The sequence below is a fragment of the Phascolarctos cinereus genome, unplaced genomic scaffold (assembly GCF_003287225.1).
Source record: "Phascolarctos cinereus isolate Bilbo 61053 unplaced genomic scaffold, phaCin_HiC Scaffold_2;HRSCAF=192, whole genome shotgun sequence".
Classification (NCBI taxonomy): Eukaryota; Metazoa; Chordata; class Mammalia; order Diprotodontia; family Phascolarctidae; genus Phascolarctos; species Phascolarctos cinereus.
The window spans coordinates 213,106,706-213,133,834 of record NW_027555625.1 but is presented as its reverse complement, the minus strand read 5'-3'; the positions used below and the strand labels follow the sequence as shown (position 1 = coordinate 213,133,834).

Sequence of the window (27,129 nt, the reverse complement as noted above, 5' to 3'; positions counted from 1 at the left end):
GTGATTACGGATTAGATACTATAACTAAGCTGGAGTTTTATTGAGAGTTTGGAGGAGGGAATATGAAGATGCTATGGGAGCAAGAAGGCTTTTAAGACTTTACCAAAGAGTTCTTTGCTTTACAAGAGGATTAATTGTAAAGTTTTTTTTTGGAGGGAGGGGTTCCTGAATGAGTTTGAGGTTATTCTATCAGCATGAGGAGCTACTATTATGAAAAGGTGTGTATGTCTGTAACTTAATCAATCAATAAGTATTTATTAAATGCCTATTATGTGCTAAGTATTGTGCTAGGTACAAAGACAAAAAAAGAATCAGTCTCTGTCCTCAAGAAGTTTACATTCTATCAAGGAAGACTCTGTGTGTGTGTGTGTGTGTGTGTGTGTGTGTGTGTGTGTGGTGTGTGTGTGATATAGTACAGAGAAGATGGCCTGGACCAGAAGGACTTTGGGTTCAGGTTCTTCCTTTCACACATAATGGTTTATGTGACCCAGGGCAAGTTATTTAATCTCTCAGTGATCTAGCAAGTCTTTAAGACCATAAGTTGAAGAGAAGGCACTCACCTGCTGTGGTAGAGGGAGTTTCCTCACCTAGGAGATACCTATGCCAATGAAATTACAGGTTTCTCGTACTAAATATATAAATTTGGAATGGAGAAGGCACTTGTAGATGGAAGGAACAGGGTAGGTCTTGTGTATAAGGTGACACTTGGACTGAGCTTTTAAGAAAACTAGGAATTCTAAGAGGTTCTGGGGAAGGGGGAGTATCTTTGGGGATAGAGGAGGCAGTGCAGGACAGTTGATGCCAAGGCAGGGATGTAGGAGAGACAGTGTTGAGTCTAAAGAGCTTCCAAGAAGGGAAATTTGGATGGAATGTAGAGAATGTGAAAGGGAATAATGTATAAAAGGTTGGAAAGGTAGTTTGGAATCATGTTGTGAAGATTTGACTTAAAGACTTAGAAGCTTGCCTGAGGAGCAGTGTCCAGTCATATAATTAATATGAGTCAGAGGGAGGGCTTGAAACCAGGTCTTCCTGACTCCAAGGCTGGGCTTCTATTCACTGTACCTCATTCAGTGAATCTCTTATACTTTTAAATATTAAGTTCAAAGTGCATATAAATGATTTACTTTTAAAAATTAACTTGGGCACAGCTTTTTAAGAGCATACTTATCACATCAAGAGGTTCACCTTTCTTTTCTTGCACACAGACATCTGAACAAATTCCTAGGAATCCTGTAGTAGAAATAGGACAGAGTAATTGCAGAATAAAACTCTCCTGATGAAGAGGGGAAGATAGGAAAGTATTACTATGATCTTTATTAAATTATCTGAATAGATCTATACATTTCAAGCTGAAATTGGACTTTGTTATGTGGACATTTCTACTCCAGGCTTTGTAATCCAGTAGGAAATGGGTAGCGAATCCAGAATAGACAATTAGATGTCTTGAATTCCTCCCCCATCTCAGGCAGTTTTGTATAGAGTAATTCTTCAGTTTGCTTCCAATGTGTCAGAGCAGGCCAGATTTTCCACTGGATATATTGGCTTGAGAAGAAATCTGCATCTCCAGCTTTAGTAGACCTTGCAGGCACTGGAGGGCTGGGGATGTTTTGTTTCGGCTGGATAAAGCCCTAAAGTAGGATTGAAACAGATGTTAGAATTTGGTTAAATGCTTTCAGTATTTATTACTTAGGTGACCTAGTTTAGCAGCATTTATAAGAGAAAAAACAACAAAGGCCATTTGGGAAAAACAGACTTATTGAACTCACCTTAGGATTTCAAAATTCTTCTTTACAGAATTTGTATTTAGGGATTTGGTTTGGTCTGATTACTGTTACATTAAAGGTAGGGAAAAAAACACAACCAGAAGAAATTCACTAACTATTCTGTGGGCCGCTAGGTGACCCAGTTGATAGATCTCTGGGCCTGGATTCAGGAAGGCCTATGTTCAAATCTGGCCTCAGACACTTCCTAGTTCTGTAACCCTGGGGAAGTCATTTAACTTCTGTCTTTCTCAGTTTCTTCACCTGTAAAATGGGAATAATAATAACACCTACTCCCTAGCTTTCTGTGAAGATCAAATAAGATAATATTGGTAAAACACTTAGCACAGGGCTTGGCACATCGTAGGTGCTATATAAATATTAGCTATGCTACATTTAAAAATGACATTTTTCCACATTACTTTTTTCAATATAATTTGGCCTTAGTATTACAGAAGTGTACATTTTCGTGTGTGTACAGAATGACCATCCAAATTATTAGGCCTGGCCTCCTTTCTCTGGAGAAATATCCAATTGAAACCAACTTATTCTTGACTTTTCTGAGAACATTTAATAATGGCACCAAATGAAAAAGAATGCTAACAGCAGCCTTGGAGGACAGGACTAGTTGGAACAGCTGAGGAAAAATTTGTTTCTAATATGCTTCCACCTCTCCTTTTTTGTGGCCCTTCACTTTTTCTAATAACATAGATATCAAATGTTTTATTATGTCTCTTATTGTATAGCCAAACTAAGTCATGGGGTATGTGGTGTTAAAAGAAGACTAGTACCTCTGGTGGGAGGGATTGCTGAACCCTTTTCGGGGCTGCTTTCCACCTCAGTGTCCATCTCCCACTCAACTCTCACCTATGGCTCCAAGAAGCTGTAGCATGTACAGAGGCCACACCCTGGTAAACCATTTCAGCAGATGGCCTAAACCAGGTTGAGGGTAACTGAAGGGCGTCAAACCTGTTGGTGAGTTGGGAGCAGCTGTCTTCCTCAAGCATGTGAAGGCTTCCCTTGGCAGAAAAGGCAGGTGAGAACAATTTGTTCCGACAGCCATGAAGGTGGTGGAAACAAGTGCTGTGGAGTTTTAAGAGGTTGGTTAGACATCAAAGACAATGTCATTCACTGCATCCTAAGCCATCGCCAGTTGTCTTGATTTATCTTACCATTGGACTTTGATGACTGGAAGAGAGATTGAGGTTGATGACTGTGCATCTCTGTGTCACTTAAATCCAGTTTATATGTGAGTCAAAAGGCATCACCCATACCATTTTACCTACCTCAGAGTCCTATGGTGGTGGGCAAGTGATGAAGCAGCAGCTACAAATACATTGGGAGCTGTAGTCACAGCCCTGCATGAAGGAGGCCCAGGCCTTCAGGCCATCTTCTCACTGGACTGAAGCAGGAGTGGGATTCAGCTGCCCCCAGGTGTCTGAGCAGTCTTTTTAAAGGACCCCACTGCTCACCTCCTGATGTGAGGAAGAGGCTAGAAAAGATGCCCTAAAAGTAGTCTGTTTCACCTAACTCATCCCTGCCCTGCTTACCCGAAGATCCTTCCCTGTAGTTGAAACACAAAAGAATGTACAAAAACTTTTGCAAAGATGATTCCACTCACCATTGGTACATGGAATGTGCATATGCTTATGGACAACATGAAATCCAGCAGACCTGAAAGATGAACCATTTTGTTTTGAGAGAACTCCGCAAGTATTGCATCCAAAATAGCAGGCCTGTGTGAAACAAGGCTAGTAAATGAAGGCCAGCTTACTGAAGTTGGAGTTGGGTACACTTTTTCTGGAGTGGCCATAGTGATGGGGAGCACTGGCATAGGTTTTGCAACCAAAATTAATCTAGTCAGCAAACTTGTATGCTTCCCAAAAGGAGTTGACAAGCTCATGACAATGCAATTACCATTTGAAGGAAAGCTTCATGCCACCATCATCAGTATGTATGGTCGCCACCATGATGAACCCTGATGAAGTAAAAGAAGAATTTTATGAAGATCTGTAGACCCTCATCATCAATGTGCCAAAAGATCACACGCTTATAATTCTGGGTAACTTTAATGCCAGAGTAGACGCAGAGTATCAGACATGGTAACAGGTCCTTGGGAGGAAAGGATTTGGAAACCATATGCCATTAGGAATTTTAGAGAAAGAAAATACTATGCCATTAGGAATCCCCCAACTGAGATGGTTGGTGGCTAACATAATTTGTCCCAATGTAGAGATATTCTCTAGTATTTCAGTGAATCTGATTTATTTAATTGAGGGTACTCCAGTGGAAAGAGCAATGACTCTAGAGTCAGAGTACCAAAGTTCAAATTCCAACTATAATTCTTACTTCTTATGTCATCTGAGCCCTTACCTCCCTTGGCCCAAATTTTACTCAGCTACAAAATGGTGGGGTTGTCCTAGGGGTCATATACCTATGATCCTTCCATTAATGTAGATTGTGACCTATCCACGTGTGCACATCTTGTGTGACTCTTGTCAATACCATCTCTTGAATTCTCTTCAGGGGACCAACCCAATATGCTGGGATATGTTTCTCTAGATCAGGCATTCTTTACCTTTTTCTGCATTGTGGACTTTGACAATATGGTGAAATTTCGAGAAGAATGCTTTTAAATGTACAAGATAAAATAGATTACAAAGAAAACCAATTTACCTTGAGAAACAGTTTTCAAAGTGGAAAAAAAAAAGTTCTCAGACCCCAGGATAAGAACCCCTGTTGTAGAGATAAAATTTATGTGATGTGGTTTGTAGAAAACCCAATACTGAAGCAGTATATAAAGCTAGGAGGAGGGAAGAAAATCATTAAGTCTTGGAGACAGAAATATTGAGTTGGCTGCTGTATCATTGTAGAGTTGATGTCTTACCCTACAATGGAGGTAATAATGTTTGTACTACCTACCTCACAGTTATTGCTAAGGCAAGTTGGAAGATGGAAAATAGAAAGGGGGAAGGGAGGAACAGGGGTGTATTTTTTGCAGTTCTCAAAGGCCGTCAGCGTCTTTGTTAGGAGAATTGTGAGGCTGATGGAAATTGTAACCATATTGATAAAATGACAAGTGCTTAAAGCATTAAAATGAGAAATATAATCAGTTTTATTTTTTGTGATGTTCTTTGGTATTTGCTATGTCTAGCTCCTTCTGAGTCTCTTCTTGAAGAACATATTTATGATTTATAGGTGTGACGATAGAGAGTAATTTAAAAATCTCTGTCCTTTTGTTCTTTCTTAATCCAGAGCCCTATTTCCCCTGGCATTTGGGGCTTGGGGCAGGGAAAGATCCATCCTTGATCTAGCAGATGTTAGCATATAAACAGCATTTGTTGTTCTGTTCTTATTTCTTTTTTCAGGAAGCTACACAAAGACAGAAAATAGAGGAGATTGCTTATTAGAAATTGTCGATATCATATAAGATCATGAATTTAGAGCTCAAATGAACCTTAGACATTAACTAGTCCAACTTCTCTTATCTTATAGATTAAGAAGCTGAGTCCCAGAGAAGTGATGTGGTTTGTTCAAGGTGACACGGACAGTAAATAGGAAAGCAGGGATTGGAACCAAGGTCTTCTGGTTCAAGTTCACTGCTCTTTTCATTGTTCTACAGTTTTACTCTAGAATTTCCCTTCCTGGACTCCTGTTAAATAATTGATTCAGCTCAAGGTTTTGATTATTTTATTCTTTAAGACTTTGAATAAAGTCAAACATGATCACTTCAGGGATACTTTCATTCTTTGTAGTTAGGATGTGGTGCCACAAGCAATACATCTTTTAGAATGAAAGTTAGCCGAAGGAAAACAATAAATTTTCGCTGTTTTCTCTTCTTCCTCCTTTTAAAAATTTTTATCCTTTTTCTTTTCTTTCCTCTTGTGTCAATAATGGTGATGTTCCTTTTACTACTTGGAGCTTTTCAGTCCTTTATGAAGGACATTTCAAAGCACTTTTCATATATTGTCTCATTTCTTCCTTACAGGGTTTTAACAAAGTTGTAAAATGGGCTTAAATAGCATACACATTCACAATTTTGTTCTTGTCATCAGATAAAGAATGCAATAACATCTTAGTGTTTTTTTGGGGGTGAGGTGGGTCTGGACCTATGATTTCATTGGTATAAAGAAATTCCTGTGGGGATTCTCCATCCACCTGTGTAAATCAGGTAATTGTTAACTATTTTACAGCTTGAAACCTTTCAGAGAGTTGCTTGAGGGCAATGAAATTGGTAAAGTGACTTGTCCAGGGATGACTGAACCAGGATGTGTCAAAGGTAGAGTTTGAACCTCAGGTCTTTTTGGCTTGAAACTGGCTCTCTATTCATTATGTCACATTGCCTTTTCCATCTATACATTTCTTTTTCACCACAAGAAACTTAATGTTACGCTTTTCTCCTTTTTCTGTTTTCAGGAGAGAAAACAAACAGGAGAGTCTGTTATAGTGTAATTGATCCTTCTAGTTAGTTCTGGTAACTCTTTAATATGATTATATACTCACCATTTGTGCTGTCTCAAAGATCTTTATGCCCAAGACCACAGTCATGTTCTTTCTCTCTGGTCTTTAGAAACAACAGCAACGGCAACAACAGCCAAAACAACAGCACTGCACCACAGACTCCTTTGCTGCTCTAGTTTGTGCACGCTGCATTTCTCTTGATCTTGACCAACTGGATTAAAGATTTTCACTGTAGCACATTCTGAGACCAGCTGTCGCTGTTTCTCTTCCTGTCCATCCTCTTGTCTCTGTGAGATGTTATCTCTCTGGTCCTGGAACCATCTCTTTCACCAGTAGCTTGTTATGTAAAGTAATCCACACAGCTTCTCTGCTTTGTGCTAAATTTCTCATTTGCTGTAGGTTCTTAAAGTTCTTTAAAATGTTTTATTTTTGGAGTACAACAATTTTAATTCTTTAGGCACAGAACTCTCTTGAAATATCTTTACACAGAGCTTTCCTGGTTTTCCTTTTTTGGGCCTTGGCCTTTTGCCTTTTACTGTAACATTTCTTCATCATGGTCTTCATCAAGGTGCCCCTCTCTTTTGAATAGATTTTCACTTTCTCTTTTTCTCAAAAATTTTTTTATGCTTTTTTAAAAATCATGGTCATTTGTAGATATGTTATCCTCCCCTCTCCATCTTCATTTGCATCCTCCTCACTGCCTAGCTTTCTCTTGTAACAAAGAAAGTAGTTAGACAAAATCAACTGACACAGGGACAGTGTTTGCCATTTTCTACAACATAGGCCATGCCTTGTTTCCCCACTTCAAGGAAAGGAGGGAGGTATAGTTTATCTCTTCTGTTCGGCAAAGATTGGTCATTACAATAATTACATAACATTTGGGAATAGCTGTTCTCTTTAGCCAAGAATTCTCTTCCCATCAGCCTTTCAAGCATAAACAGTTAGAATTTGAAGTCTGCCCATTAGTCCTTCAGTACATGCAATTGCAATTTGAAGTTTGTCTGACTTTTCTTGAGGGTTGTCACCTCATATTTCTTCTTATCAAAACTTAAAAACATTAGTTGGTTTTGCAGTAATCATTCTTTTTTTAAACTTGTGATAGATATGTGAGATGTCTCCTGATTATGTTCTAGAATTCCACAAAAAATTGTGGCAATATAAGCACTATTGATAGACGTTTTGTATAATTTACATATAGGAAAATTGGCACTAGAAATTGCTTGTATTAGTGTTACTCGGTTTTCTGGTAATAACTTCTAAATATAGCACATTTTTACTTTTTTTACTTACTTTAAAAAAATCATCTCCTAATTCCTTTGTTCCTCTTCCTTTCCAAAGTTCATGCCAATAATTCTCACTGACATGTCCTCTACGCTTACTGGTATATCTTCAGTGTTATCATTTCTCCCCTTTCCTCCCACTCATAACTTTATACTTTGTTTTGTTGACTCCAGCTTCTCTGTCGTATTCATTCTGTATTTTAAAGTTTCTCTTCCTTTCTTGTTTGGTTATTTTCATTGCGACATTCATGTGGGACCATAGATTTAGAGCTGGGAGGGCCCTCAGAGGTCACCTAGTCCAACTCTCTTATTTTATAGAAGAGGAAACTTCTACCTGGAGAGCTTAAGTGACTTGATCAAGGTCATAAAGAGAGTAAATGACAGAGCCTGGATTTGAACCAAACTCCTCTGCCTTCAAATCTAGCACTCTTAGCACTGTACATCACTGCCTCATTAAGTCTCACTCAAGCCCCGACAGTCTCAACTTATTTTAGGTTCAGAGACCAACAATTAAAAAAGACCTTGGAGGTCACTTGGTTCACTCTCTCATTTTACAGATAAGGAAATTGAGGCCTTTGACGGTAATGTCACTTCACAAGGTCAAACAGGTAGTAAGCCCTAGAGATGGTATTTGAATCCAGGTCCTCTGACAACAGAGAACTTGCTCTTTCTACTGTAGCTTTCAGACTCTATTATCCACCTATGCTGTGACTGAGCTTAGCCCTTTTCATATTAAATTTGAGATGGATGCCCTTATGAATGAGGTCACTGGCTATAAATGTAACAACAAACTGCATGGGCAGCTGTACTTCATTCTTTTTGTACAGAGTACAGATGGATCTCCCCCCTGGTGAGAAAGTGATAGAGAGGAAGGAATACCTCTCTCCTCTTTAAGTTCAGGGAGAATATGGTATTTTTAAAAAATGAAAGAAGAGATTTAAAGTGAAAATGGAAAGAAAAATCAATATAAAGAAGAAGGGAATCCCAACCTATGTCATCATGTTGGAAGCTTACGCAGAAAAGGAAAGGAAGAACCACTGAATATTTGGACTTAGGTAATAGATTTAAAGCTCTCCTCTATCAAAGGCAGAGCTAGAGCCCTTTAAATGTCTTGTGCTCCTGTAGGAGAGAGTCATCCCACACTAATTCTAAAAAGAAAAAAAATAACTAGTAGTAGTTGCTGACTCTTTGTACAAAGACAGCCGCAGACAGACTCAACGTGAAAAGGGTAACTTCTGCTCTCTTCCTTCATGACAAATAGTGCTATTTACTGTTCTCAAAACCTCACATGCCATCCCCCCTTTCTGGGCACTTCTCTGTACAAGTCATGTCCTCATATGTGAAAGCATTCACAAGATCACAAATCTAGGGTTGGAAGAAAGGACTTTAAGGGGTCATCTAGTACAACCACATAGGGGAGTGTCAGAGCCAGGTCCTGAGTCCACGTTTTCTGACTTCAAATCCAGAAATCCTTCCACATCACTGCACTGCTTCATCATCTCTGCCTTTTCAGACTACTTATCCAACTTTAAGGTTCAACTGAGGTACAACCTCCATGTGGTCTTCCTGTCCTCTTTTCATTCCAGTCACTAATGCTGTCATCAAACTTGATTGAAAACTTTGTCTAGCTCTCCCTTTACTGCCGTAACTCCTTACATTCAACTGTAAAGTCCCCACCCACACCATCTTACCTTCCTTGTAAGTGTAACATGTTTGTTGAGTGCAGGGGCTGGTCTTTAATCATTGTATCCTTGGAGATTGACATAGGTCTTTCAGGGGTGGGTACTTGATAAATGTTGAGTTAATGAATAAATGAATAGATGCACAAGGAATTCATTAAGTAAAGTAAGTGACTTTTAGAAGTTGTGCCATTGGATACTAGAGCTCAGAATGAACAGTGAATACTAAGCATAATGAAGAGCTTAAAGAAAAAAGATGTATTATGGGCTAAAGAAAAATCAAAGAAGGGTTAGGACTGTGTATAGGACAGTGATAATTGTTGTTCATCCTTTGTTTTCAAAGAGGACCAATGACATCCCAGGGTGTTGACTTGACTTGTGCATGAATTGGATTTAAGTGAGGCAGAGCTGCATAAAGTCATCAGCCTCACTCTGTCTTCCAGAAGCAGCCAATTCCAGTGGCACAACAAAAGTCAGGATGACTGATGATGTCTGGGTTGCACTGGATGACGTTGGCATCTTTGATGTTTGACCAAGCTCTAAGCACTCCACAGCACCTGCTTCAGCTGCTTTCTTGGTCATTGGAACAAATTATTCTCATTCTCCCATTCTGCCTTGGGGAAAGTCTTCACATGCTTGGGGTAGATGTCCCCTAACTCAACAAAAGGTTTGAAACCTGTTGGTTATTCTCAACCTGGTTTAGCTTGTCTGCAGAGACAGTTTTACTGGGGTGTGGCAACTGTGCATGCTACAGCTTTTTGGAACTGCAGGTGAGAGTTGACTGATAGGTGGACACCAAAGGTGGACCAGCAACTCTGAAAAGGGCTCAGCAAGCCCTCACCCCAGAGGTGCTAGTTCTCCCTTAACGTATACCACACTGATAATGGAGGATGGTGAGAAGGCACAAATATACTGTTATTTTGCTTCTTTTTTCTTTATTAAGGAGAATGATCTTCAGAATGGGAAGGATTAATAAAAAAAATTATTAGCAGTAGAGATTCAAGATAAGTAAGGAAATAGTAAGAAAGAATCAAGTTGCTCTTAGTGAGTCCAGAATGGAATAAACTATAATGAAATAATTAGAAGACATAATTTTTGAAAGATTGTAGAGAATGGGAGTGATACTATAGGATATAGGGGACAGATATCTTGATTAAAAAAAGGTGGTACTATTTGTAGACTTCATGTCAATGAGCTTGAATTCACTTTCTAGTAACATTCTAGAATAAGTTATTAATGGAATGTTTTAAAAAATAATTTTTAAAAGGAAGCATTGATCAATAAAAACCAGCATAGTTTCATCAAGAGCAGGTTGTACCATATTAATATTATTTCCTTCTTTGATAGGTTGTCATATTGTAATAGGGGATGCTATAAACTTACTATACTTGGACTTCAGCAAAATATTTGACTAAGTCTCTTGTGTTCCCCTTGTGAATTTATGGAGAGTAGAGGGCTAGATAAAGTATGTGCAGACCATATTCAAAGTCATAAACTGATTGATGTCAGCATCGAGGGAGGAGGTCTCTGTTAGAATGCCCCAGGAACATGAATAGTTTCTAGCTCATCTGTCTTTGGCTGTTCTTAACCTTTTTACTGATGACTTAAATGAAGGCATGCTTATCTAATTTGCAACTGACCCTAAACTAGAAAGAATAGCTAACACTCTGGGTTAGATTTAGTATATGAAAAAGATCCTTTTAGCTTAAAATAATAGTCTAGATACTAGTAAGTTGAAATCAGATAAGGATAAAGGTAAAGCTGTATACTTGGATTAAAGAAAATCCATTATGTAAGTACAAGTGACAGGAACTGTGGTAAGAAAATAATTTTGGTGAAAAAAGTTGGGGAGTTTAGTGGAATGCAAGCTCAATATGTGTCAGCAGTGTGATTGTCCAAAACTTGTCAATATTAATCTTTATTTATTTATTTTTGGCTAGACAATGGAGTTAAGTGACTTGCCCAGGGTCACACAGCTAGTAAGTGTCAAGTGTTTGGTCTGAGGCTGGATTTGAACTCAGGTCCTGATTCCAGGGCCATGTTCTATCCACTGTGCAACCTAGCCGCCCCAATATTAAGCTTATTAAAAGAAGCATAGAATCCAGATCAAGGAAGGTCATCTATACTGTATTTTGTCCTAGTCAGTCTACATCTTGAATATTGTGTTCAGTTCTGGGTACCAAATTTTAGGAAGGAGATTGTTAAATTGGAATACTCCCAGAAGAAGGTACCCAGGATGGTGATATTATCATGCTATTGGGAGAATCACTGGAAGGAAGAAGGGATGTTTAGCTGAGAGAAAAGAAGGCGTAGGAGAGGTATGATAAATGCCATTAAGTATTTATATGGCTATTACATGGAAAAGAGATTAGACTCTTTCCGCCTGAACCTAGAGGGCAAGACTAGTTATAATAAATGCAAGTTGAAGAGATAGTTTTGACTCAAAAATTTTCTTATAACTAGAGAGTTCCCAAAGTGAAATGGGCTGCCTTAGTAAGTGGTGAAATTTTCTCTGACTACAAGTACTCAAACAGAAATGACAGGTTGTTTTGGAATGCCCTTTAGGAAAATCTTACTCAAGTATGGATTGGATCAAATAATCTTGTAGCTCTGAGATTCTATGATACTCTTAGTTTTCATCAGTTGATTATTTTCTACCCTATAATAGCCTACTCCTGAAAGATTCATGTCTCATTCCCATCTGCTCTTCTCAACAACCGTAAGAAGTAGATATCATTGGAAATATACTTAGAAAACTTAGGTGATTTGAACTTCACTGTCCCCCTTTCTCCTGTATCTTTTTGTCCCTTTCCCCCATTTCTCTTATTTATAAACATTGGCATGCTAAATATGTGACAAATTTTCTGTAGTCTACTGAGGGCTCCTGTCTGTGAGATCTAGGAGCCCTCTTTTTTCAGCAAGAAAGGGACCTGTGTTTTTGCCAAAATCTCCCACTCTATTCACAGATCAAATACTGAATTTAGTAGCAATATGGAAAATTTTAGACCTTTCTTTGGCTAAAAACTCCCACTTGAGAAGGTAGGAACATGAACAATTTGTGACTCATCTTTTTTATTTTAAGGAAAGGAATTTTGTACTTTTGCATTCCCACTGACTATAAAGATCCACGACTTTCCACTATCTGAAATCTTGATTGGATCCTGCTGCTTCTCTGTCAAAGCTCTTGAATGAAGCTGTCTGTAACCATTGCCTCTTTCCTCACTGTTCTTTTTCAGGAGATTCTTCACTGCTACTACTCTGCTGGGTACCAACCCTGACCTCCTCATTGCCAAATCCAATGACCTTTCATCCGTGTTTATTCTCCTTGGCCTCTCTGTGACATTTTATACAATTATCCATTGCCTCCTGCTTGAAATGAAGGCTTATTTTGTCTTCTCTGATGCTACACATCCTGGTTCTCGTACCTGTATGACTATTCTTTCCTTATTCACTTTTCTCTTTTTTCTTGGTCTGAATATAAGCTTCTATTAGTGGCATTATAATTTTTTCCCTCTACTCACTTCCTTGAAGATTTCATTGCTTCTTAAGACTTCAGCTGCTACTTTTGCACAGATAGCTTCCCGTCTTACATTTAACTTGTCACTTAAACCACTACTTTTCTCTAAGCCTCAGTTTCCTTATTTATAGAGTAAGGGTATTGACAGCACCTATCTCCCAGGTGTGTAAGAGAATCAAGTCAAATGAAATGTTATATGTACATTTATACACATATACATATACATACACATTCATGTATATATAAAACAATCGCAAAACTTAAAGTGATTATATATATATATATATATATATATATATATGTGTGTGTGTGTGTGTGTGTGTGTGTGTGTGTGTGTATGAGCTATTTTTATTATTGCCTAAAGGCTATCAATCAATCAATCAACCAGTTGCTTCAGTGAGTACAACTTGACCCTGAACTACACACTATAGGAAGAGTAGTCATATCCAGTTCAGGGCAAAGGATTTGGGGCATTGGCATCTGTTAGGAAGTTAAAATTCAAAGGTTCTCAAAACCTTGAGCATTTTTATTTCAAGTGCTTGCATTCTCTATCTCTTCCTGTCGCTAGTTTTCCTTCTTGACCCTGAATAGAGCTGAAAAATTGTCTTCCAACTCAGCTGTCTCTATCAAATCATGTGCTTGTATATCATCTATCTTTCCAGAACATCACCCTGTACCTGAAGGCCATGGTTTAATGGAATGGCATTGACGAAATCTCCCCTTTGCTCTAGCACTTCTGGTCTTCTGGTTCATGGTATCTCTTGAATCAGGAAGTCCTCCACAGCTACCATGGCACCAAACTGGCCTATCTTGTTTTTGTTTTTTAAAATAGTTTAAATAGTCCCAATATAGATGCCAGCTCCTTGATCCAAGATGGGGATTGTTCTTTCCCCTACTCAGAAATTTACCTAATCTTTGGAACATTATTGGCTTTGTCCTGAATTGGGTATGACTGCTCTTCTTAGGCATCTGCCTAGGCCATTTTGCCTAACTAAAGAGAATTGGATTTAATGAACAATATGGACATCTAATGATACTTACTACATTACCTTACTTACTGCTTGTGCACAAATACCTTTTCCCCACCAAATAACATATACTGAGAAGTCTTAGTGTCAATACTAAAAGAAACAATAACAACAACAACCAAAAATGAGCTGAAATGGATTTATTTAATCTTTTTGCTACTGGCTACTTTTGATGAGAGATTATATACTGTTTGTAATGCTCATGCCCAATCATCTCAAGTCAGTCTTTCTTACTAGCTTGTCAGGGTAGTCTTCCATCTCCTGCTTGGCTTGAACTTTCTGCCATTAGCGCTACTCCTTTGAGTTATACCACAAAGGCAAGTGCATGTCCCATTATCTGGATTTAATGAATAAATTAACTATTTGCCAAGATAAGTCAGCAAACATTTGTTAAGCACCTACTATGCGCCAGGCATTGTACTAAACACTGGATATATAAAGAAAGGCAAAAGTAGTCTGTCCTCAAAGAACCCACAGTCTAGTAGAGGGAGAGAACACATAAGCAACTATGTACAAACAAAATATATACAGGATAAAGTGGAGGTAATCCCAGGGAAGGCACTCACATTAAGAAGTTCAAAAGATCATGGTTCAGAGGGTATGAAATGTCATCTTCACGTGTTTCTGATGGGATAAGTGGAGGGAAATTGTTTATGTGAGACAGTGGAGAAATGGCACGTATAAGTACAGGCTAACATGATCAGCAGTGAAATTCTGCAGAACAACCTACACTTGAGAAGTACTTATTTTGGGGAAAGTAGAGAGTACATTTAGTTCACAGATTTGTCCAGTTTTCAGAAGCAGTTTGCTTGTACTTTTAGTTATATTCAGTTGCTTCTCTCATGGACTGAGGATAGGAGAAAAAAATCTAATAATCCTTTCTCATAAATGTATACTAGAGTAGATTGGTAGAAAATCAGAAGAAGGAAAACTGTCTAGGAGAATACAGGACTAAATAAGGATGGTGAAAAATGAAGCAGTTATGTGTAGAAGTCCCAGTAATGTTTTTGAAAAGCTAGAGAGATGATGATCAAGATTTTGTTTATTTTAAGGGCCAGCCATTTTTACTGTTGTTTTTGGGGGCTTCTAGCTTATTTCTATAAGAGATAATTAATCTTAAAAGGTTTTAATGGAACAAGGTTACTTATAAGTATGTAGATAATATGCCATTTGTGTTCAAGTACTTAAAAAATCACCCCAAAGAAAATACTAATAAAATTTTTCTTCAAAGAAGCATCCTCTCACAGCCAGAAGGGTCCTTAGAAATCATCCATTTCAGCCCTGTCTTGTGCCGGAGCTTCCCTGGAGCTCACAGCTGCATTGCATCAGAAGAGGAAAGAAAGGTGGGGTCATGGCCCACACATCCTGTCTGCTGAAGAGAATGCTTCTGAGGGAAAGCCTCCAAGGAAGTCAGTCTTGCCTTCACAGATGCTATTCTTTGGACTTGTCCTACTTCATCCCCTCTAACCTCAGTTTCCTGACATTTTAAGGCATCTTTTACCTCAGTTCCAATCTCTGCTTCAAGTTTTCCTCTTTGATTACTTCACCTCCTTCTTCCCGCCTTCATGCAAAAAAGTATTTCAATGAACCTTTGTTTTTTTTTTTCCTTTCGTTTCTTTTCTACTTCAGCTCTTTGGTATTCTAGGGTTCTGTTAAGTGACTCAGATACCAGGAGGTGACATGAAATGAGTAAAGGGACAGTGATGGTTTTGAAGTCCCATGATCTTCCATCTTTTTCCTTCCTCTAGACATGTAGCTCTGCAAACATGACTTGCTGTGGGTTCAAACTCCTATGGATTAAGGGACCTCCAAGAACTTGATAGATATGGCCTTCTTCCAGTGCTATGTGACTTTATTGGTTGTAGAGACACTTGATGACCAACCCCCCAAGTGTGGATTCATTTTTGCATGACATCAAGACCCTATGGGTGTGAGTGGGAGAGGGCACTTAGCTTCTCGAATGGAATTTCTTTGTTGTATCTGGAGTCAGGTGGCTGGCCCTACATATCTCAGACATTAGCTGGGGCTTCAAGTAGATCAATTTCCATTCTGTCTACTTTAAAACATCAGAATACTAATGGGAGTGTGGTCACGATGAAATCAGCCTCAACCACATGCTATGGACACGGATCTTTCATCTGTTACCTCCCCATCTCTCCCACCATTTCTGTCAGAGCATCACATCTGACTGTGTGTATGCATGTGTGTGTATCTTATTTGATTTAATTCTCACTATTATTTTCTTAAATAACATTTCTTGTTTCAGATGAAGACTTTTTGTAACGATGCCTTGAAACTTCTGTATAAACCACCAAAAATATTGTATTCTATCCTATATTCCTTTTTGTAGAGGCTGGCAGATTCATTTTTGTATCTGAGGTTTTTAGGGTAAGCTGTTAGTTTCTTAAATGTCATGAATCTTAGGCTAGGACACGCAAGGAAAAAATGATCCTGGAATGGAATTTATGCTCTTCTCCAAGTTTAACTCATTTCTTGTTCTTTTCTTCCTAGTTAACACATTTGTCCGTTATTTACTTCCTTGTCCTCACTTTTTTTTCTTTTTGGTTTCCAACAGAGTGACACCTCTTTCCTCACAGAATTTGATGATTCATCATGGTCAGAGGCAGGAGTATGTGATCAAGCCCAAGTATTTTCCAGCTCAGAAAATGATTTCAGGAGAGCAATCCACTGAAGGCTCATTACCTCTACGAATGGGGCAGGATCACGTTATGTCACCTTTTCAGTGTGAGTACACTGTCAACTATATTCCAAAATGAGAGAGTCAAGTTGTGGAAGGGTTTGATGGTGTGTTATGGCTCTGATGTGTCGGGCCAGAGTAAATGAAAAAGAAGTAAGAAAAAAAGATCTGGAGTGAATTCCTATATTAAAAAAGCTTCAGAAATTTAACATGGTTTCCTATTCTAAGGCAAGTCAGTTTCTTTGGAAGGCAGAAAATAATAACCCAACCTGACTCACCTTTAATGATATATGGCTATTTCTGTGTGATGTCTTGGTTTCTGAGAAATGTTTCTCAGTGTAGAACAGTTCGAGTGTTGGGTCTGCTCATCTCTGGGACTAGTTTAGATTGACAAAATAGCTTCTTCAAGAAGATAGCCAAAACACATTCCTGGGTAAGGTCTAAAAATTCCCTGCATAACTCTGGCAAGGTTTGCTTCCATTGAAAAATTTCCCTGCCTTTAATATGTTAATTATAAGCACATTTTTGGTAGATTGAGGAAATGGTGTGCAGTTTTACTCCATATTTGTAAAGAAGTATTGTCTCAGTGCCCAACACGGTGAATATCCTACAATGTGGGAAGCTCCAGGACAAGTTCTGGCTCAGAGGGTGGAGAATGTGATGATTTGTGGTTTTGGTATTACCAAGTGTCTGCTGGCAGGCAGTGCAGAAAATGTTCCTTCAGAGAAATGGTAGACCATTCAACCAGGAGAGCCTGAGGCCTGCGTTCTAGTTCCAATAACTTCCTGATCTGCCCCAGTTTGACTGATTGCATGGACCATAAGTAATGAAAGAGAATGTGAACTGTGAGTTTGAAAGAAACTGTCTTTCGTCACTGAGAAAAGTATGATTTGCAGAGATTTTCTTCTTACTACTATTTGGCACTTGGAATCTCTGAAATCACTTTGGTTTCTAGTATTTTTTTGGGGGGGAAAGAAGGAGTATTTTTTGATGGGCGTAAAACTTTTCTTCCCTTGGTGTCTGGAAATTTAAAACAATTTTTGTGGTTCTGTCATTTCAGTAATGTCTGATTCTCCATGACCCCATTTGGGGTTTTCTTGGCAAATATATTGGAGTGGTTTGCCATTTCCTCCTTCAGCTCATTTTACAGCTGAGGAAACTGAGGCAAACAGGGTTAAGTGACTTGCCCAGGGTCACACTGCTAGTAAGTGTCTGAAGTCAGATTTGAACTTGGGTCTTCCTGTCTTCAGGGCTGGCACGATATCCACTTTGCCACCTAACTGCCCAGTTTAAAACTATAGCAATGAACATTTAGTTTGAGTGTCTGTGTTCTATCTTTTGAGAAAATTATTCTTGATGGAATGGATGAAAATTATTCTTCATGGGCTACCAGGAGAGTGTGGTGAGATTCAAATGTATGGGAAGGAAAAGAAAATTAGAGACTCGAAGCCATAGAAATAGAAAGAAGTAGCTAGACTCTTAATGTAAGTCTGTCATCTTTCTTCAGGCAAGATTACTTTGAAATCTTAAGATAAATAGTCACCTAGTTTTTAAAGTCCCTGCCTGAAGGGAAATAGTCATAAAGTATTACCTAGTTAGTGTTTATCAGCCTTTATCTATCTTTGTGTATTTGTTAAGCAAGTAAAATCTCTTTCTCTATGTAGCCTGAAAAATAAAACTTAAAGAGTTTTAATTCTTACAGGCTTTATATAAAGTAACTTCTTCTAGGAAATCTGTTGAATTATGATGTGGAATAATAATTCAATGACAGGTAACAATTGCCCTGATGAAGACAAGATTGTTGAGTCACACCAGTGCATTACAGTAGGTTGCAAACAATTATGATTTCTAGAAATTCCCATATTCTGTCAACTTTGTCAGTTGACTATGAGTATTTCTCAAAGTTGGAATGATAAAAATGTTTTAGGAAGCCTCAATATGAAGAACTAGAAATAATTATGGATAACCTTTAATGTCCAATGTATATATGTCACCTAATCTTCCATGATGTGTTAAGTATAAAGAAATTGGCAAAGGATTTGGAGGCCTTCACCATGACAGTACATTATTGCCGAAGAGTCTAGTTTGAAGAGCACTGCAGTTTACAATTATAGGAACAATTCGCTAATAAAAAATTTGGATTTTATTGGCCCAAGTGTTTTCTATGATCTTTTGCCTTGGCTCAACAAATGAAATTTATTGGTCAGGTGGAGAGAGATGGGAGAGAGAAACCAGTTTAAAGAAAGCTTGACAAGAGATTTGAGTCAGCAAAGTCATTTCTATGGGCATTTAAGGATAAAAATGGAAGGAAAACTACAAAGAGAAGAAAAGTGGAAAAGACTTGTAAAGATTGCTACAGCAAGCTATTTTCACCACCAGAGACTGTTGACCTACCACACTTTGACCTAACATCATTGTCTCAGATGGGCTTATAGAGGCAGCTAGGTGGCATAATAGATAGAATGCTAGACTAGGAGTCAGGAAGACCTAATTTCAACTTCTATTTCAGAAGTTACTCATTGTATGAAGCTGGGCAAGTCACTTAACCTTTCTTTGGGCTTTAGTTTCCTCATCTATAGAACTAGATAAAAAATAGCACCCATTTTACAGGGTTTTTGTAAAGATCAAATGAAATAACATGTGAAAAGCACTCTGCATACATTAAAGCATTGTAAAATTGTTAGCTATTTTTATTATTTAGAAATAGAGCCAAAAAGAATAGAAATAGAAAAAGCATCTGGATTGGAACGAGTGTGTGTGTGTGTACATATATACATATGTGTGTGTGTATATATACATACATGCATACATACATAGACACACACACATAGAGAGAGAGAGCTCTGTGCTGGAGGATACACAGTTGTGATGATGAGTGACTGATGAGTTATTTGAAGAAGAGGAAGACAAAAAAGTTGTGGGAAAAATCTCAGACTACACACACACATACACATGCATGTTATAACATATAAATGCATATTATATGTGTATAGTCTGAGTTTTCTATAGCAACTAAGGAAACATTAACTGTCAGCCTATATACCTACTGTACCCACCATACAAAATATTTATGTGACTTATCTACATGCAAATCTTGGGCATGATCACGTAAGGTATTAGTAGGGAACAAACAGACTTTTATAAGTAATATTCAACAATGGACCATATCTTGCCCATTTTGCAGAGCAGATTGATTGAAAGGTGTTTAGAGAATATAAGTTGACATTTTCTTTTTGTTGGCTGATTATGAAAAGCTTTTGATTCAGTAGAGCTAAATGCCACCTGAAGGCTACATTTCCAACAAGATATCTCTTATTCATATATCAAAATTATTTAAGATTTCTTGAAAGACATAGCAGGAATAACCCTTTCCAATTACCCTATGATAAAACAAAAACAAAACATTAGGTGAAGCATAAAAGACTGAGATGTATTGTTGCCAAAGGTGGTTGCCTCAGGGTGAAAAATATCCAATTTGAAGAGGGTCTCAGTTGATGATTAGGTCATCCAGTTGTTCTTGTTTGTGGCTGACATTGTGCTGATTATATCAAGCTCTGGAAAATTACAAAACTTCTTGAAAGAGATCTGTAAGTCTTTGAGAAAATTTGGCTTGATCATTCATTCAGGAAAGACTAGGTGGATGAAAAATATCTTTTACCCAGATCATGATGTGCATTTGAGTAGAAAACCTGTGGAGGTTATCTTTGGGACACACATACAGACGGACAACATACATACAACATAGAACATACAACAGATGGCCAAGAATTGAACAGGAGGATGAGAACAAGCTGGATTGCTTTAGGGAAATTACAAGTCTCTTTCAGTAGCCCCAAGCTTCCCAAGGAAACAAATACCAATCCTTTTAATAGTACAATCCTATTGGTGTTACGTTATGCCAATGATATATGAAATAAAATAGCCTGAAGAATTAAAATTAAATGTTACATGGAAGGCAGTGGAGAGGACCATAGTGGGTATGAACAGGTTATATAACTTGTAGCCAATGAACTTAGAATGTTGAAGAAGAACGGGAATAAAAAAAATATCATCAAGGAGGTATGTGATAGGAAGAGAAGATGAACTGGTCATAGAGATGATAGGAAAGGACAACTTGAATGCTCTACGATGTCAGGAGAAAACAAATAGGCCCTCAGATGGACCTTTTGTGGCATACTTATAGGAGGATATGGCCAAGAGTCACACAGAATAAGCACATATGGATGGGTTGTTAGCTTCTTTATTGGAAAGAACTCTCAAATTGATGAGATTACAGATCCAATTGAATGTATGTCCTTGTTTCCATAGCACTTTTCTTTAGATCTTTTAGAGTCAGTGCCTTTCAGAGAATGGGAAACAATGTTTCCCATCACTTGGAGAATGGCTGAACAAACTAATGTGAGTGTAATGTAATACTGTTCAGTAAGAAATGACAAAAGTGACAGTTTTGAGAAGACTTGTATGAATTGATGCTGAGTGAAGTGAGCAAAACCAGGAGAACAGTTTATACAATAATAGCAATAGTGTAAAGAAAACAACATTGAAACACTTAAGTCCTTATATCAGTGCAATGACCAGTCATGTCTCAAGGGGACCTGTGACAAAGCATGATACCCACATTTTAATGGATAAGTGATCAACTAAAGATACAGAATGAAACATATGTTTTTGAACATTCCCAACGTGGAATTTGTTTTCCTTGACTATGCATACTTGTTCCAAGGATTTTGTTTTGCTTTTTTGGTTTTGGGGGAGATATGGAAAGATAACAAAAACTTGTAGCCCTTTTGCAAAGCTGTCTCTGTTGTATTACAAGTATTTACACATACTTCAATACCTTCATGTTATATACAATGATACTTTATTAAAACTGTCAAACAGGCCACTGAGTACCTTGTGGCATCGAGTATACAAAGATAAAAACTACATAGTCCCTTCCTTCAAGGATCTTACTTACGTTCTATGTTTCTTGAGTCCAGAAAATGTTTCCTTCTTTTGATGTGTTTCTTTGTTGAATTCTAGTTGTAGAATCATAGAAACTCAGCCCCAACACATGCCTGAAATAGGAATCTTTTCTGCTGAATTCTTACCGAGAGTTTATCCATTTAAATACCTCCTGGCTAGAATGAATACGCTGGGATTTGCTCTGAGCATTGTACCTACCTTCTGGGAGCTTCATTTCAGGAGACAGAGATGCCTATATCTAGAGGGAGGGGGTCACTTCTCGCTTTGAGGGTTAGGGATGGCAACATGGACAAACTAGCATTTAAACCTTTTTTTTTCAAAATAATTCAATACTTTAAAAAAGTCATTGTCACTTCCCAGTAATCTTTCCATTTGCCAATAGAACATTTTTTGGAGAGAAGTATAGTTAATAAAAAAAATCAATACATTGGCCATGACTCAAAATGTATGCCTGAGTATTCCATACTTATTGTCCATCACTTCTTGGCTGACTGATAGAAGCATGTTTTGCCTTTACATCCTGTCAACTCCCAGATGTAATGAACAAAATACTAAAGTCTTTTTTTTTTTGTTTTCTCTTATACCATCTTAGTTATATAAAATTTCCTTCTGTTTCTTCTCAATTATTTCTGCCTCAGTTTATATGTCTTCCCAAGTTTTTCCAAATTCTTTAATATTTGTCATTACTTGTTACACAATAATAGTCTAATATATTCACATACTATAGTTTGTTCAGTTATTCCTCAGTAGATGGGCACCCACTTTCCTACAAGTTTTGTGCTTTTAAAAAGTGCTACCATAAATATTTCTGTATCCATGGGAGCTTTGTTCTTGTCATTTGGAAGAGGGGTACGGTATGCCTACTGGAGGTATTACTGGGTCAGAGAGTTTTATTGTTCAGTGATATTTTAAGTAAAATTTTAAGTTGTCTAAGCCTTTTTTTTTTCAAGAGGACATCAATGACTAGAGATGGGGGACAGTGTGAGGGTCTATTCCAGGCATAGGGGAAGTTAGGTACAAATGTGTGGTAGTGAGAGAGGGCAAGATGTAATTGGGAAACAGTGATTAGTCCAGTTTGGCTGGAGCGTAGAGTACGTAAAGGGTACGAGTATGATGATAGGCCACCAGAGGTTGGTTGGAACCAGACTGTAGACAGCTTTGAATGCTAGGATAAAGAGTTTATATTTTATTTGTTAATCATTGGGTTGGCAAGTTTCATAATGAGTGGAGTGATATGATCATACTTATGCATTAGGAAGATTACGTTGGCAGTACTTTGAAGGATGGATTGGAAAGGGGAGTGACCAGGAAGTTATTAATGTGATCAGGCCACAGGTCAAGTTTTACAAAAATGTTACTCACATAAAGAATATTAAAGTATCATTTCAGAGTCTGGATATAGGTGATGCTTAAGCATTTTATTCATTTTTTCTGCCACAAAGTTTCACTTAATTTTGTAGCCCACCGAGTTTGTGTATATAGTTCAGTAACAATTGCTTTCTCCACACAGCTGCCAAACTGATAATACTAAATCATAGATCTGACCATGAATACTGCTCTTCTCAAGAAGAGCAGTGGCTCCTTATTGCTTAGGATAAAATACAAACCCTTCTGTCTGGCATATAAAACCCTTTAGTTAGCCTCCAACCTGTTTTTCCAGATTGATTTCACATTACATCCTCTTACACATTCAGCATTCCAGCCAAACCGGCATTCCTTGTGTTCCTAGCAGGCAGTATTCCATCCCCTAAGCTCTGTGCATTTGCCGAAGCTATACCTCACACATAGAATCCTCTGCCTCATCACCCTCTTCTTTGGAATCCTCTGTCTTCCTTCTGGGCTTAACTCAGATGCTATGTCCTATTCAAGACCTTTTCTGACTCCCCAGGTGTTAGTGCTCCTCCCCACCCCCAAGTTGCTACATATATCCTATATGGTACATCTTTGTGTATGTATATATATATATATACATAAATGCACACATGCATGTATGTATATATATATATATATATATATATATATATATATACATAAATGCACACATGCATGTATGTTAAATAAATTTTATGTTATACATGTATGTATAAGTATTTATTTGTATATACTTATATATGTATAGATTACATATATACACACATATTTATCTCTATCATTCATCTATCTATATCTATGTATCTATGTATCTATCTATGTATCTATGTATCTATGTATCTATGTATCTATCTATCTATCTATCTATCTATCTATCTATCTATCTATCTGTCTATCTGTCTGTCTGTCTGTCCATTCTGTCTACATGTTGTTCCACTAGTATTCTGTAAGCTGTCTGAAAATAGGAACTATTTTTATTATTTTTGGATCCTCAGTGCCTAGCACAACAAGCTTAATAAAGCTTGTTGAATGATCAGTAAAGTGCTTAAATATGTGAATTTTATTTTTCCCTTAGAGCAAGAGATACATTTCTAGCTTTCAAGCGAATTGATGCAATGCCTGCATCTAGATAGAATGGACATTTCCAGTTCTTTAGACAACATCCTTAGCCATGTGTTGACAATTTCTTCAAAGTCTTAAACTCCTATTTCTGATATGGTGAATCAGCTCCTTCCTAAGTGGATTTTGTGCCTACTCTGAGGACCCAACAGAAAAGAGTTTGAGAACCCCTCCTGTACAGAATAAGATACGTTCTTAGTTACTGGTTATCTTCCATTAAAAAAAGAAAGCCACCCTAAAATGGAACAATTTGAAGTATTTAGGATTACTCCTTCAACCACTTTAGTTTTCAAAACGTTGGTCTCAAGCCTTTATAGACCTGTCCTGTGGTAGATAAGATTGTATTTTAGAAGACTATAAAGATAATACATTCACTATCTTCATTATCCTTTGTTTTAGTGGCTTGCCACAAATTTCCCACCCATCCTGTTCAAACTTACTTCATGCCATACGGGAAGATAGTGAAATGATTTAGGTTGAAGGATTATCACAGAGATGTAATCCTCACCTCATACTTTAAGAATGCTGTCAGTCAAACAAGTAGCAGCTGAGGAACAAACTATATGAGGGTATAAGGACAAACAGGATTATAGAAGACCATGTTAACTAAATTCATAACTGTGGAAAACTAGCTAAATAGCACATTTTAGTATAAGAAAGATAATACAGTGCCTGGTACATGTGAAAGCCTTATTAAGACTACATACATACATACATACATACATACATACATACATACACACACACATGCATGTGCGCGCGCGCACACACACACACACACACACACACACACACACACACACGGAATTATTTCTCCAGTTTAAAATCCTTTAGTACTGAAACTTCTAGGAAAAATGTGCTCTACTAAGTCTTTTTTTCTCCCTTTTAAAAAACCTAACCACTTTCTGATAGAAAACAGTATAAAAGTCTAGGAGGAGTTTTTAAGCTGGGGAAAATAGATTGAAGGAGATAACCAGATTTAGAGTGGGAGAACTTTGACTTGATTATTCAGTCAATGTTTTCAGAAGTGATTTTCAAGGATGAACTAACATTTTAAGGAAAGATTGTTTTATTGGAATACTATTAATTGAACTTTGACCCGAGGCTCTGTAACTGCATTCTGTCATAATATATTGTGAATAGCTAGCATTTATATAGCACTTAAATGTTTGCAAGGCTCGTTAAGAGCTGACATTTATGTATTACCTTTTATATATGTTCCAGGTACTATGCTAAGTGCTTTACAATTAACTCATTTGATCCTCATAACAAACCTAGGAGGCAGAAGCTATATTATCATCTACATTTTACAGATGAGGAAACTGAGGCAAACAGAGGTTAAGTGACTTGTCCAAGGCCACACAGCTAGTAAGTGTCTGAGGCTGAATTTGCACTCAGGTCTTCCTGATTTCTGGCCTGGTGTTCTATCCACTGTACCACCTAGCTGGCTTTATTGTGAATTTTTTTTAAATTATTTTTTGTTGTTCAGAAATACTATAGATTGCAATTCTTAGATAGCTTATGTTAGGGCTATTTCCAAAGCTATGGAATTCTTTTTACTCTAAGAAGGACAAAGCATAGATTGGGATAATTTTAATTAATAAAGGGTTTTGGCAATCTTGTGCCTAAAACATAGAATATATTATTTTTTTTCTTTGACACACACTGTAAACACTTAATAAAAACTTCCTGATTAATTAAAGAGGTACTTTACCAGGAGACTTAAAGGAATTAAAAAAAAATAAGTAAACAACAGCATATATTATCATTGAAAGGATAGAATTAAAGAAATGATAAGAATGCTAATAGTGGAAGACTAGGGGAAAAAAAATCAAGTGTTTAGCATCCTTTTGTGCTTTCCTCTGCCAGGCTGAATCTCTATACTTTCTCTACCATGTGTGCCACAGACACTTCTTCACCCTGGAAGTGCATTCCACACTGGATTTCGCACTGGAAATACCTTATACCCCTGTGGCCTCTTCCTCTGACTGTCTGGTTCTTCCCAGAGCCTCCATATTAAGGATACTCTGGCCAGCCATATCTTTTCTCCTCTCCAGGCTGTGGTCCTGGCTGTCTACGTTTTTTCTACCATGCCCTTGAAAGTAGCCCCTCCCCATTTTCAGCTCCCTTTTATTTGTTGTCTTCTTCTATTAGAACATAAGCTCCTTGAGAGCAGAAACTCTTTTTCTTTGTGCTTGTATTTATTATAGTCCAAGTGCTTAGCACAGTGCCTGGCACATAGTAAGTGCATAATAAATGATTGTTGACTTGGCATGGGGGTATGGAGGTTGTCAGTCTGGGCCATGTCCTATGTTGCTCCTGAATTCTCAGCTAGTGTACAACATATTAAACTGTAAAATCATGGTCTGACAAGCCTTGCCTTACTGTCTGTCATGCCCACTGTCTCCTAAGGTAAGGTCTTCTGGGTCCTACCATTGCTATGGCCTCTAGATGCTTACATATGACCTAGATGTGTATCCTAAAGATCCTTTGACTTTTCCCTTTCCTTTGCTGCTGAACCCAATTTGTTGCCTACCCTAATTAAAAACTCTGTTTCTATTTCTGTCTCTGTCAGTCAGTCACCTCAATAAACATTTATTAAGCAACTGCTATGTGCCTGGCACTATGTTGAGTCAGGCTGCTTGAGGGCAGTGAGCAAAAGCAATACTTCACAGAAGAATATTCTATTTGAACATTTTACTAAGGACATCCTAGTGATGAAAGGGTAGATGCCTTATGACCTCTTTTTTTTCAATTACCAAATGTTTATTTTTTTCTCCCTCCCATCACTGACCCTCAATGAAAAAAAAAAGAGGAAAGGAAAATAAAATCCTTGTAACAAATAGCTAAGCAAAACAAATTCCCATATTAGCCAAAAATGTGTATCTTATTCTGCCTTGTAATGTATTACCTCTTTGTCAAGAAGTGGGTAAATATTTTTCATTTTACGCCATTTGGAATCATGGTTGATTATTGCATTGTGTTTGAGAATTGTTCTTATTTCTCACAATTTGTTTATGTGTTCTTTAGTTGATGGACACTCCCCCTCCTTTCCACTTCTTTGCCACTATAAGAAGAGGGTGCTATAAATATTTTGGTATCTATATAGGCCTTTTCCCTTTTTTTATGACTCCTTATTCACAACTCTTTAGGGTAGTTGAACTGTTGAAGAAAAAAATGGAATATATTAAAAGTCAGTTTCTCCTTAGGATACCTTAAGGCATTGGTGGATGTGCAGTACCACCAATTGA

At 37.6% G+C, this 27,129-nt stretch overlaps 1 protein-coding gene across 3 annotated transcripts in view; it reads left to right on the top strand.

Moving 5' to 3' along the window:
• Positions 1–27,129, top strand: part of LTBP1 (latent transforming growth factor beta binding protein 1) — a 467,907-nt gene that overhangs the window by 139,061 nt on the left and 301,717 nt on the right. For 2 of the 3 annotated variants that reach the window (XM_020972347.2, XM_020972348.2), the window contains exon 1: positions 16,307–16,470. In XM_020972347.2, coding sequence (XP_020828006.2) covers positions 16,329–16,470 — 142 coding nt within the window. In that variant the 5' untranslated portion in view covers positions 16,307–16,328. Of the gene's footprint in view, positions 1–16,302; positions 16,471–27,129 lie in introns of those variants that run through there. The other variant, XM_020972349.2, reaches the window with a different exon arrangement.